Source organism: Diplotaxodon limnothrissa, linkage group LG16, assembly GCF_057381915.1.
Source record: "Diplotaxodon limnothrissa isolate DT_005_m linkage group LG16, D_limnothrissa_male_GT1.1, whole genome shotgun sequence".
Lineage (NCBI taxonomy): Eukaryota > Metazoa > Chordata > Actinopteri > Cichliformes > Cichlidae > Diplotaxodon > Diplotaxodon limnothrissa.
In genome coordinates, this window is record NC_140611.1 from 36,504,673 (window position 1) to 36,517,867 (window position 13,195).

Below are 13,195 nucleotides of genomic sequence, written 5' to 3' on the forward strand. Positions count from 1 at the left end.
AGGTGACCCAGGAGTTTTTTTTTTTTTTTCTCCATACAGGTGACCCAGGAGTTTTTTTTTTTTTTCTCCATACAGGTGACCCAGGAGTTTTTTTTTTTTTTCTCCATACAGGTGACCCAGGAGTTCTTTTTTTTTTTCTCTCTCTTCCCCCCCTTTCTCACCGTCTCTTCTCCCCTTTGGTTTTCTTTCTTTCTCTCCCCCTCTTTCTCTCATTCATTCCCCCTGTCCTATTTATTAAAAAAAAAAAAAAAAAAAAAAAAAAAAAAAAGACAAAGGATGAACTGAAGCTCTGCCATCACGTAATGTCGCATACTGCTGTTTCTGATGTCATTTAGAAAAAAAACAAAAAAACAAAAAAAAAAAACTTAGTGGTACTGTCTGATCAACCATCAGCATTAATGGTCAAGTCCTCAACTTACTGCAGTTTGATGGAAACTGTGAAAATATTATTTAGCATTGAAAAACAAGCTGATTTTTGCTTGTATATCTCATCAGTTATAGTTCTGACAAATTGTCTTTTCTTGCATACAAAAAGTGACACAAACTTGTTTTAATCTTACGTTTAAGTGTGTCAGTTTCAAGTAAGACCTCCAGTGTTACTAGATTGGAAGATGAATTTTGTGCCTGGGATCAGAGTGTTCCTTATTTACACGATCAAAGATAGTTTTTCTGCTACTTTCGGGAAAAAAAATCCATAAAGGAGTATGAAACTCTTCAAGCATCATGTCGGCAGTTTCCCCTGCAGTGGCTGATGAGGTGATTTTTAAGTTGCAAAGCTTTTCTCAGATCCACTTGCTAGATGGATTTCTTCAGCCCAAGCAGAGTGAGCTCATACCTTTAGAGAAACAGGTGTGAAATATTCACATGACTATATCTAAAAACAAATAATCACCCACACACGGTTTTACATTAGAGTCCATGACTTGCAATCAACAAAGAAACAAAGAAACCAGCACCAGTTTGTATTTGGTGCTGAAAGTGGTTATTTTAGTGAAAACCCAGAAACAAGTATTGCCCCTTATAAGATGCTTCATACTGACACTCATATGTATGTATAGATAGATAGAAAACAAATAGATTAAACTGCTTTTTAAAGCTTGTATCAGAAAAAATGAGTTGTTTATATTAGATAGTAATTATATTTGTTTCAATTTTAATGACACCAATACTGATTATTTCTTAATATGTTTTTAAAAATTAAGATTATTTTTATCAGAAGCATATATCACTCTAATTACTATAAAAATGTTTATTTACAAATAGGAATATTCCTCAGTGTATAGTTTTATTATTTTTAAGGTATCAATGCCGTTTACCCTGACGTAGCATAACATACCAAGCCAATGCCCTTTTTCTCTCTGGAGACCAACATCTTGTTACTTTTCACAGACACATACAACTTCCTAGTTTGTGCTTCCCTGAGTGTCACATCGAACTGAAACCTGTGACAAAAGATGATTGTCAGAAAAGTAAAAGAAAGTAACACTGTGCACAAACTTTAAAACTCCCAGCTCTTCGTTTTTTAAAAAACAAACGGGATATGTAGAATTAGTTTATTAGGCTCACTTTTCTTTGAAAATGGGATTGATCGCCCTCTTCTTGACACCGGTCCTCTTGCGATGCTTCAAGCTTTGGACAGGAAGGAGATACAGGCGGACGTAAGAGTCTGTGCCGTTCTCACTGCAGGGGAATAAATTCCTGCGTGACAGAGGATTTTAAAAGAAAACTGTATATTATATGTGCAATTTACAATCTCTAACTGTTGCCTTTTTCTCATCTGATGTGTTGAGTTCAGATAATTTAAAACAAAAATAATGAATATCTTAATATTCTTAAATTAAGCCTGTTTATGACTTATACCAGCTACTGCAAACATATTATATGACATATTTTCAATATCCTGGACCTAGGTGTATATATATATTATTTCAACATATGGTGCTTATTAGAAAAAGAGTTTAATGTCATCACACTAAAAATGCAAATCATAACTGGTGCTGCTTGATCGCTGTGACATACCTGCAATTGTTAACAAAGACCATGAGTTTGTTCCTCATGGCTGCATATTGTACAGACAACGCAATCTCTCCAAATGAACCCAGATGATTCCTAATGGCCCTTTAGAGGTAAAAATAAATATATGAATGTCACCTTTTCTTTCTTTCAGTTCTTTTGAGAATGCAGCATCTCGCTTAGTTCATTATATCTGTAAAAATATTAAAAGTCAGCGTTAGAGGACAGAAATGGACACACAGAGAACAATTCTCACTCTGGATAGGAGGCTCCATCTGACAGGTCGAATCGCGATGAATTGATGACGTTCTCTAACAGCAGGCTGTGGGAGTCGAACCGACGCAAGTTTATTGATGAAGATGATTGCTTCCTGTTTTCAGGCGCCTGGGAGGAGCCACAGCCTTGAGCCAAATAGCCTTTGCTTGGTGATGCTCCCTCCAGGTTCGGAGTAGAGGCAGCAGGGATATTGTTGGAGGAAGCTGTGTGAGAGGAGGGTGGAGCATTGGAGGAATTGGAGACTGAGCTGTACCCTGATTTTCTGGCCTGTTGTTGTTTGCCTTGTGGAGGAGGACTGAAGATAGTCTGGGATGGAGGCTCTTCCAAATTAAGAATCTGTGTGAGATTTACATCAGAGCTGATGAGGAATTGTATTGGCAGTACTAGTGAATAACACAATGGGGGCGGGGGGAACAAAAACAACAACTAAAATAAATAAAACAGGGAAACCTAAGAGATCTTTAGCCTTGCATGCCCACCCTGAGAGTGGCCCTCAGTTTGATCTGGCTGTTTGCTCCAGAGCGCTCCAGCATGAAGCGCTGGTCTAGAGTCAGGTTGGAGGTTCTGAGCAGGTGACTGAGGGGCAAGCTGAGAACACCGACTAGATTCTTCTTCTCAGGCTCTTTGACCTGAACCACATGAACAAAGAAAATATGAAAAAACAAAGATTAGATTAAACTTATGAAGAGATCAGATGGAATATGGTGTTGCAACATTGGCAACACACTGGAGAAATCAAGGTTTGAATGATTGGTTTACAGGCATACAAAACAAAAACTGTATGAAGAACATATCTGATTAAAAACTGGAAAAAATGTGAGAACATGCTATTACTTTTCTAATTAGGTTATTAAATTAAAGGTTTTAAACTATTTATTTTACAAACAGTACGGAGTAAATGACAAACCTGAACAATGAGCTCCTGTGCACTGACATTATGCACAAAGAAGGTGAAACCCTTTTCCCAAACTGGATCTTTAGATGCATACGCAACCTGTGGAAAGAGAGCAAGACGGTCACTGTGATGTGTGGATGTAACTGCAATCTCTGAAGCAGATGAACTGACCAGTGTTTTAAATTTTTACAGAAGAAAAATAATCGAAAAAAGGACATATGCACTTAAAGGTGGAAATGGCGTATTAGCAATACCTACCTCGCTTTTCTTAACGTCGTCGTCAATGGACATTTCCACAAAGGAGTTGGGACAGGTGGTTCTCTTTGTGAGCTGAAATAAAAGCAAACCAGTGAGGCAGTGAGAACATCTGTTCTAGTTTACAACTACTGTTAGCTGAGTCTGTGTTTCTGTGAGCCACTGTCAACATTTAAACCAGAAATAAACCCTTGCACATACAGGGAGTGCAGAATTATTAGGCAAATGAGTATTTTGTCCACATCATCCTCTTCATGCATGTTGTCTTACTCCAAGCTGTATAGGCTCGAAAGCCTACTACCAATTAAGCATATTAGGTGATGTGCATCTCTGTAATGAGAAGGGGTGTGGTCTAATGACATCAACACCCTATATCAGGTGTGCATAATTATTAGGCAACTTCCTTTCCTTTGGCAAAATGGGTCAAAAGAAGGACTTGACAGGCTCAGAAAAGTCAAAAATAGTGAGATATCTTGCAGAAGGATGCAGCAGTCTCAAAATTGCAAAGCTTCTGAAGCGTGATCATCGACCAATCAAGCGTTTCATTCAAAATAGTCAACAGGGTCGCAAGAAGCGTGTGGAAAAACCAAGGCGCAAAATAACTGCCCATGAACTGAGAAAAGTCAAGCGTGCAGCTGCCAAGATGCCACTTGCCACCAGTTTGGCCATATTTCAGAGCTGCAACATCACTGGAGTGCCCAAAAGCACAAGGTGTGCAATACTCAGAGACATGGCCAAGGTAAGAAAGGCTGAAAGACAAACACCACTGAACTGAACAGACCGTTTCTCAGGTCTTTGTCTGAATTTCTACGAACATTATTGCTAAGGATTGTCTTATTGCATTGGAGTCACACTGGGTTAAATATGTACACTTGGGTTTTAAGGGGTATTTATTATTTTCTTCTTTTTTTTTGGGTTGTATGGAAGCCCCAAACGCAATTTCATTGTTCTTGACAATGACAATAAATAAATAAATAAATAATAAATACTAAAGACACACAAGCTGAAACGTCAAGACTGGGCCAAGAAATATCTCAAGACTGGTTTTTCTAAGGTTTTATGGACTGATGAAATGAGAGTGAGTCTTGATGGGCCAGATGGATGGGCCCGTGGCTGGATTGGTAAAGGGCAGAGAGCTCCAGTCCGACTCAGACGCCAGCAAGGTGGAGGTGGAGTACTGGTTTGGGCTGGTATCATCAAAGATGAGCTTGTGGGGCCTTTTTGGGTTGAGGATGGAGTCAAGCTCAACTCCCAGTCCTACTGCCAGTTTCTGGAAGACACCTTCTTCAAGCAGTGGTACAGGAAGAAGTCTGCATCCTTCAAGAAAAACATGATTTTCATGCAGAACAATGCTCCATCACACTTCACTGTGTTATTGCGTTGTCACACTATGGCCACCAGAGGGCAGTCAGAGGCAATGCTTCTGAAGGCAACAGAACTGAGAAATGTTTAGCTGGTCTCTGTGAAAACATGCTCCTTGCCTGCCAGTGCCTAAATAACAAGATGAATGGATTCACACATAATACCATGTAACTATAAAAAGATCTGTGAGTATAGCAACCTTGGTAATGTGTCAGTGTGTGTCTGATTTAAAAAAAGATTTAATAGTTCTAATTTCCTCAAAAGTTCCCGACTATGTTCACTTTCTGCATTCTTCTTTATGCTAGCAAACGTAACCTGAACATTGCTCAGGAGGAAGACCAGCTGTCAGTAACACAGCTACGTAAAATCAGAGGCATTTGCCAGACAAAAAGGCCAGCTTTCACAGACACAAGAGCACTTGGAGTGATAACACAAAGCTCCTGATCAAACTGAGACATCAACATTCAAAAGCATCATCAACTCTAGGACACAAAAATGAAAGAAAAGCTAAGTACCAATGAAAGATAAGGACTGCCCTTTGTTATGAGCCACAAACTCGAAAGCAAAGTTGAAATATTGTTCAAGAGAGTTACATTTTTGGACAATTTTATAGTAGAAAGAAAATAAATTTAACCCCCCCCCCCCCCCCCCCCAATATCTAAATTTTTCATTAACGACAAATTTATGTGATTTATTTTTCTTTTTTAGTGCAGCAGAAATTAAATTACAAAATGCATTCTCAGAACTGACGCCAGTTTTATCTGATATCAGATGAAAAAATATCTCCATTATGACCAGTGGGCTGGTTTTAACAACAATATGTGCAATTAGGGATGGGTATTGATAAGATTTTAACGATTCCGATTCCATTTTCGATTCTGTTTAACGATTCGATTCTTTATCGATTCTCTTATCGATTCTTTTTTTTTTTTTTTAAAAAGGAGAACACTAAGGTCGATTAGCTCAGAGCTTTGTTTTATATCTTCTCTTTGAACAAGATAGAAATTTAGGAGTAACATGGCCTTACAAACCCAACAGTGAGATCTTGAGAGATCCAGCCTACGGCTCTTCAATGGGGTGTCACAGGGTCCCCAGGAAAAAAAATTGTAAATGTAAAATAATAAAATAAATATTCTTGTGAGACATATCACATATTGACGGGGTCGGGTTATGTTAAAAAGTATAAATTGTTATACTTTGTTCATTGGTTCAAAGGTACCCCACACTTCTTTTTTTGTTTGCTTGTTTGTTCTGGTGTATTTTTCATTTGAACTGTTACTCTGCCAGAGTACTCATATTTACAAGATGGCAAGATTCTTTTTTCCACCGCAGCGAAGGGCTAGGAGTAGGAGAGGAGCTGCTGTATGTTTTTGTTATCGAATCGATCTGATTGTGAAATAAAGCATATGCAGTGAGAAAGCAACTCCAGGAGTCATCCCTGCCTTAAAGCTGCAACATTCTTCTGTAGCAATAACAAAGTATAACATAAATTGTTCTGTGGCAATTACACAAGAATATCCAGTAATGTCCCTGCCTACAATTAAACACATTCACTTACCAAAAATCGGGGGCATCTGCTGTAGCAAATGGGTGCAAGCCTTTGACCACAAACTTAGACACTGCTCGGTGACATTCGTCTATCCTGGCCTGAAAGGAGACGCTACCGGTAGACTGCAGCGAGAACTGCCAGCATCTGAGCCAGACTCTGTCTGTCTCTCTCATCATGGTCACCTACATGTACAGTAATGGCAGGTCTTGTAATAAGGCAGATTGCGCTAACATAATATGCACTGTTAGTTGATTATTTACCTGCCGCATTAACGGGAGAGGACGTGCAAACGTTAGCGCTGCTGCTGGGTTGAGAGTCACGAGTCCGGAGCGGAATTAAAAACGCGTGTCATCGCGTGTTTTGTGAGCAAATGCTTTTGCATATTCGTAGTGTTTCCTCCCTTAAATGAAATATCTACTTTGCAAGTTGCCCTGTTGTCATCGGTTCTCATAAAGTATAATCAAACTTTTGAGCGTTTGAGCCGCTTAGGCGCCATGTTTCCTGCCAGGTAAATGACGCTCCGCAACGTGGTGACGTCATTCGGGGCGACTGGAATCGATAAGGGAATCGTTTGCAAAAATGGCAAACGATTCCAAGGAATTGAAACAGTGGGAACCGGTTCTCAACAAGAACCGGTTTTCGATACCCATCCCTATGTGCAATCACACAGAAAGTTAGATGTTTATGTGCTCGCTGCCGAGAAGTAAAATATATCACTCTCTGTTATTTTTAATGAGTAAAACAAAGCTTGAATTTTTTATATACCTATGTCAAATTTTAATTTCAAATAAACACACTTTTACTGTTAAATAACAACACTCAGTTAAATATAAAGCGCTCTAATACTGTACTTTGGTGCCAAATATTCTTATAAAATTAGAAGATAATAAAGTGAAACTACTTTTCTCGAGACTCACGGCCATCTTTTTGTAGAGCAGTACAAAAATACAGCTGAGCACATTTGCATCACTGACTTACGTCAGTATTTTATAATACTCCCTATTAGAAGATACTTGCTGGTAGATCTGCGGCACTGTGCAGGTACACTGCAAGCACAGCACAGGCAAAATTGTCCGTGGACTGGAAGGAAGAGTTGGGAGAGAGAATGAACGTGAGTTACATAGCAGCTGGACACTGAGCTACCTACAGCGGCAGTTAAAAGATGAATAATAAAATCCTGATGTTAGTGACATCAAAGAAACACTAAGCTGCTGTACCTCCTTCAGCAGGCTGGTGTCAGTCTGAAGGGAAAACCACTGGAGCTTAAGATGAACTTCACCATGCAGTGCCCTGTCCACAGGAAACCACTGCATGAGTAAAAGGATGTTCAAAAGGATTAAATACAAATCTAGAACTAGAGGAAATTATAACAGAAGCTTGAACACTACATAAATCCTGCAATGTCCTCTAGCACAGAAATACTGCTATTAGTTGTTTATTAGCGTTAAAAAAGCTCACCTGATCCATTTGTTTCTCCCTCTTCACTTCTCCAAAATCAAGGTTATATCTAAATTAGACAAGAAATGTAGAATAACATCAGAACTCAGACAGATCATTATTTTAATCAGTTTCGTGGCTCAGAAATGCATACCAAAGCAATAATCATATCACTACATTTAAAAAGAAAGTAAAACTACACACACTGACATGAGACACGGACTTTCAAATTAACACAGGAAACACGGCAGGCACAGACAAGACACTGAACTAAACCTACCCTAACATGAAGATTACAATAATAATAATAATAATAATCAGCACAACTAAGGAATCAGAACCTAAATCATAATACAGAATAATACAAAAACACCAGAAACAGAAAATGCTGGGTCAAACGACCCAGAAGCGTGAAAGCTTTGATTGGTCATGTATGGCCAGTAAAACCAGAAAAGTGCTATACAAATACAAGTAAATGACATATTATGGACAAAAATTAAATATGTTGAATATTGAGTGATAAAACTGTCTTTAAGTTGGATCTGTTGACATCAGTGACTACAGGAGGCACTACAACGAGAAATCTACTGATGACTGATTGGCAGATGCTGCCTAAAGATGGGGCAATCGTGGCTCAAAGAGTTGGCAGTTCGTCTTGTAACCGGAAGGTTGCCAGTTCGAGCCCCGGCCGTTGTGTCCTTGGGCAAGACACTTCACCTACCGCCTACTGGTGTTGGCCAGAGGGGCCGATGGCGCGATATGGCAGCCTGGCTTCTGTCAGTCTGCCCCAGGGCAGCTGTGGCTACAACTGTAGCTGCCTCCACCAGTGTGTGAATGTGAGAGTGAATGAATAGTGGTATTGTAAAGCGCTTTGAGGGCCCCGAAAAGCGCTATATAAATGCAATCCATCATTATTATTATCATTAAAGAATTTGGCCAAAATCCATTTAATATTCGATTTACCTTCCAAGACAATCATCTTTGTCTGCGCCCTCATTGCACAGCTCTAATTCTAGCTCCTGCCCCGGGGCCTCATGGACAATAAACTGCACACACAAAAACAACAACAACAATGTTTTAATTGTCTTTCAAGTATTTTGATTAAATTTCACTGAATGGGATTTCAGTGGGTTACATTAAGAAAAAGTGGATATAAGATACTGAGCAAAAATGCAAACAAACTCCACGTAATTGTGTTTTCAAGTTTGTCCATGAGAATTAAGTGACACATTTTTTTGTTAAGGGAAAAAAGAGTGTCAGAATCAAACAGTAATCGATTACTGAATCAAAGTGTGGATAAGTGCAGTGTGTTTGTGTACCTCATACACTTCATTCCATTTTGGGAACAAATTCTCTTTGACAGTCTTGCTTTTGAAATGCGTGCTGCCCACTCTCAGTGTGGCATATCGGTCTGATTTCGCTTTCATTAAATTCATCACGTGTGTGTTCTTAGCCACCAGATCTCTGGCCTCCAACAAGTGGACCCTCACCACCCCCTGAGATGAAAAAGCACAAGTATTCACATTAACAGTCAGGTAAACTGAAAGAGCAAAAAACTAGCAATAGTCAAAACAACATTCAAAATTTTTATACTTTTTTATTTTGATAGGATTCTGTTTTTTAATGTGAACTGCTGCTTACTGTAGCTGCAAGTTATAAGATGAAAATAACTCCAAAAATATTTAACATGAGGAAGTGGGAACCTCATCTGGTCCCCTTTGACCTTGTCTATGAGGGGAATGCACATGCGGTTGGGCAACACCATGATGGAAGCTATAGCATCCAAGATCGTCTCCTCAGACAGTGAACTGTGAGGTGAAAGATGTGATGAGAGAGGACAGCAACCAAACAAGTAAACACCGAGTAATAAAATCATTCATTTCAAATATTTAAAATATTATTTGAGACCTTAAAGAAGGGATGCTCAAAAGGTTTGGCGTACCAGTCCAGTTTATGTGCAGAGTTTTAAACATTACTAACTACAAGGCTCCACTCGTCATAATAAGGCTGTGAGAAAGTCTCTGGCCACTTACAGGGCGGCGAAGGAAGAAAAAAGTCACTCCTCCCACCAGCGGTGCTTGACCAATAAGAGGCTCTAAAATGACCCTCAGCATCCCCTGAAGCTGGAAGATTCAGAGCGAGTTTTACATGAACAGTAAGCATGTGATATAGACGATGGAGAGAACACAGAAAAATGAGATGCTCACTTTAAGTCCTTTCACACGAGTTGTGATTGCCAGGCTCACATCAGTGCTCATGTCCACATCACCATCATAACTGGAGAGTAAACTGAGCTGGTCAGACATAAATGATGACAAGAGAAAACATCACACTACCGTGTGGCTCAGGGGGTTGGGAATCGCATCTGTAACCGGAAGGTCACCGGTTCGATCCCTGGGCTCTCTGTCCTGGTCGTTGTGTCCCTGGGCAAGACACTTTACCCTACTTGCCTACTGGTGTTGGCCAGAGGGGCCGATGGCGCGATATGGCAGCCTGGCTTCTGTCAGTCTGCCCCAGGGCAGCTGTGGCTACAACTCTAGCTGCCTCCACCAGTGTGTGAATGCAAGAGTGAATGAATAGTGGTATTGTAAAGCGCTTTGTGTGCCTTGAAAAGCGCTATATAAATCCAATCCATTATTATTATTATTATTACTACTTTGTAAACTAAGGTGAAAAAATGTGTTTGACCAACCTTATATTCATGTCTAGAATCACTTCCCTATGTTCCACTTCATGTGTGTACGCTCTTATTCCAGTGATCTTGAGAGGCTGAAAAAAATAATAATAAAAAAAAAATCACTCGGCCACAATACATCACCTATGATGCACTTCCAATGATGAATGTTACTGAATTTTTGAAGCAGAACAAATAAAAATGGTGCATAAATCAAAACCACACACTTTGTATCCAAAATGAATCTTGGTAAATGTGAACACTTTGAGTGCAGGATTGGAGGACCTGATGGATGGCTGGATCTTTTCTCTAAGTAGCTTCTCCATGTACATCCCAATGAATGGCCACGCCTGCTCCAACACCTGAACACATAAAAAAACACCACACCACTTTAGCACAACTTGATTCAGCACCTATGAGATCACATGGTACATAGAATTTTATTTGCTCTCTTATATGAGGTGAAAACAAAAAGGCTTAATGTATCAAATGGCTTATTTAACTTTTTAAAATGACAACTTATTTTAATATTTTTGTAGCCTAAGCCTGCTTTAAATTTCTCGAGAATCTGTGGCAAGATCTGAAAACTGCTGTTCACAAACGCTGTCCATCTAATCTGACTGAGCTGGAGCTGTTTTGCAAAGAAGAATGGGCAAGGATTTCAGTCTCTAGATGTGCAAAGCTGGTAGAGACAGACCCTAAAAGACTGGCAGCTGTAATTGCAGCAAAAGGTGGTTCTACAAAGTATTGACTCAGGGGGCTGAATAATTACGCACACCCCACTTTGCAGTTATTTATTTGTAAAAAATGTTTGGAATCATGTATGATTTTCGTTCCATTTCTCACGTGTACACCACTTTGTATTGGTCTTTCACGTGGAATTCCAATAAAATTGATTCATGTTTGTGGCTGAAATGTGACAAAATGTGGGGCCGAATACTTTTGCAAGCCACTGTATGCTAAGTGAGCCTACCGCAGACATGAGCGAGACAGATAAATATGAAGGGATGCCGGATCGGATGTCACCCAGATCAACAAGGTCCGCGTCAGGTGTTGAGGAACCAGGGCACCCTGATGAAAAGTGGGCCAGTTTTCAGCCACCTCCTGTACATTGATGACATCAAGCTGTATGCCAAGAGTGAATGAAACATCGATTCCACCAGGATATACAGCAATGAAATCGGAATGTCAGTCGGACTGGAGAAACGTAGTCGGATGATAACAACAACAACAACAAAGAGAGGGAAAGTAGTCAGAACTGAGGGGATCGAACTACCAGAAGGAAACATTGCATACACTGGGGACAGTTACAAGTACTTGGGGATCCCACAGGCAAATGGGAACCATGAAGAGGCCGTTAGGAAAGCTGCAACCACCAAGTACCTGCAGAGGGTCAGGCAATTCCTGAGGAGCCAGCTGAATGGTAAGAACACCTACGCCCTGCCCGTGATCAGGTATCCTGCTGGGATAATAAGCTGGCCAAAGGAGCAGATAGAAGCCACTGACATAAAGACAAGGAAGAAACATTGAAAAAGAAACACTGGCTGCCCTCTCCCCACACTGGAAGTTCTACACAATGCCCACTGTTTTAAAAAGGCCCAAAACATCATAAAAGACACCTCACATCCTGGCCACTCCCTGTTCGAACTGTTGCCCTCAGGCAGACGGTACAGGGCAATCAGAGCAAGGACTAATAGACTCAAACACAGCTGTTATCCAACTGCAATAACACATCTGAATACTACAAAAAAAAATGTCCATCACGCCACTCTTGTGTTAATCTATGCACGGCCTGAAGCATGTGTGTGGGAATGTATGTGAATGTTTTACTGTTACATCTTATTAGTATTTTAAGTATTCTATCTATTTTATTTATTGAATTTTATTGTTTTATTTATATTTTGATATTGCTAGGGATGATGCAATGATCGGGGACCAGTCTTCATTTCGTTGTTCTCGTGACAATGACAATAAAGTTTCTGATTCTGATTGTGGGTCTGCATACAAGGACAATTATAAAATATAATAAATAAATAAGGGTGGAGGTGCTGTGGTCATTTAGGGTGGAGATGGTAATTCTACTGAGACCAAAGTACTGCACAAGACCGGAAAATATTGCACATACCAAAGATACTGCACATGAGCCCAAAAAATATTGCACAGAACATGGAAAGATTGAGATATTGCACATGGATGATCAATAGCAGTGTCAGAGTGGATGTGTTGGACAAGTCTTTACTCACTCTTAGTTTGCATTAAGAGTTCTGACGGCCATCGGGAAGAAGGTGTTCTTTAGTCTGTTGTTTTTGCACCTGATGGATCTGAACCTTTTTCCAGAGGGCAGGATGTTGAAGAGGTGGTGGTTAGGATGGAGGTGGTCCTGTATACTTGCCCTGGCTCTGGAGAGACATCTTGAGCTGGCAATTAAGTCCAGGGAGGGGAGTGGACCGCTGATCAACTTCTCTGCATACAAACCTTAATGTCCTTTCAAATAATTTTTCCAAGCACTTATATATCAAAGCTTGCATATCATGAATAATATGAAAGAGCTGTGTACAATACTGTTGGAGGGATTGTTTTTAAAGGCACTTCAGTTTCCCTCAGTTTTGGCCTGCTGAGTCATTGTTCAGGTAGTGTTCAACATAAATTGATATGTGAATTGACAGCGATGATGCTGTATCAGAAGACACAGACAGCTGTTGTATTTTGAACGTACCTGTGTTAACCCTGGTTT

General features: G+C 39.9%; 1 protein-coding gene across 1 annotated transcript; it reads right to left on the reverse strand.

The window, feature by feature from the left end:
• Positions 1-795: 795 nt before the first annotated feature.
• Positions 796-11,443, reverse strand: LOC146616605 (extended synaptotagmin-3-like). Its single transcript, XM_085374320.1, has 21 exons — positions 11,435-11,443; positions 10,689-10,823; positions 10,480-10,556; positions 9,995-10,064; positions 9,821-9,910; positions 9,696-9,766; positions 9,475-9,595; positions 9,107-9,283; positions 8,751-8,833; positions 7,809-7,857; positions 7,568-7,657; positions 7,364-7,430; positions 6,489-6,532; positions 3,443-3,514; positions 3,197-3,283; positions 2,769-2,918; positions 2,270-2,625; positions 2,020-2,118; positions 1,567-1,698; positions 1,317-1,442; positions 796-835 (listed from the first exon to the last, which is right to left on the reverse strand). The coding sequence occupies exons 1-21, from the start codon at positions 11,441-11,443 to the stop codon at positions 796-798; spliced, it is 2,145 nt and encodes a 714-aa protein (XP_085230446.1).
• Between the last annotated feature and the right edge of the window lie 1,752 nt (positions 11,444-13,195).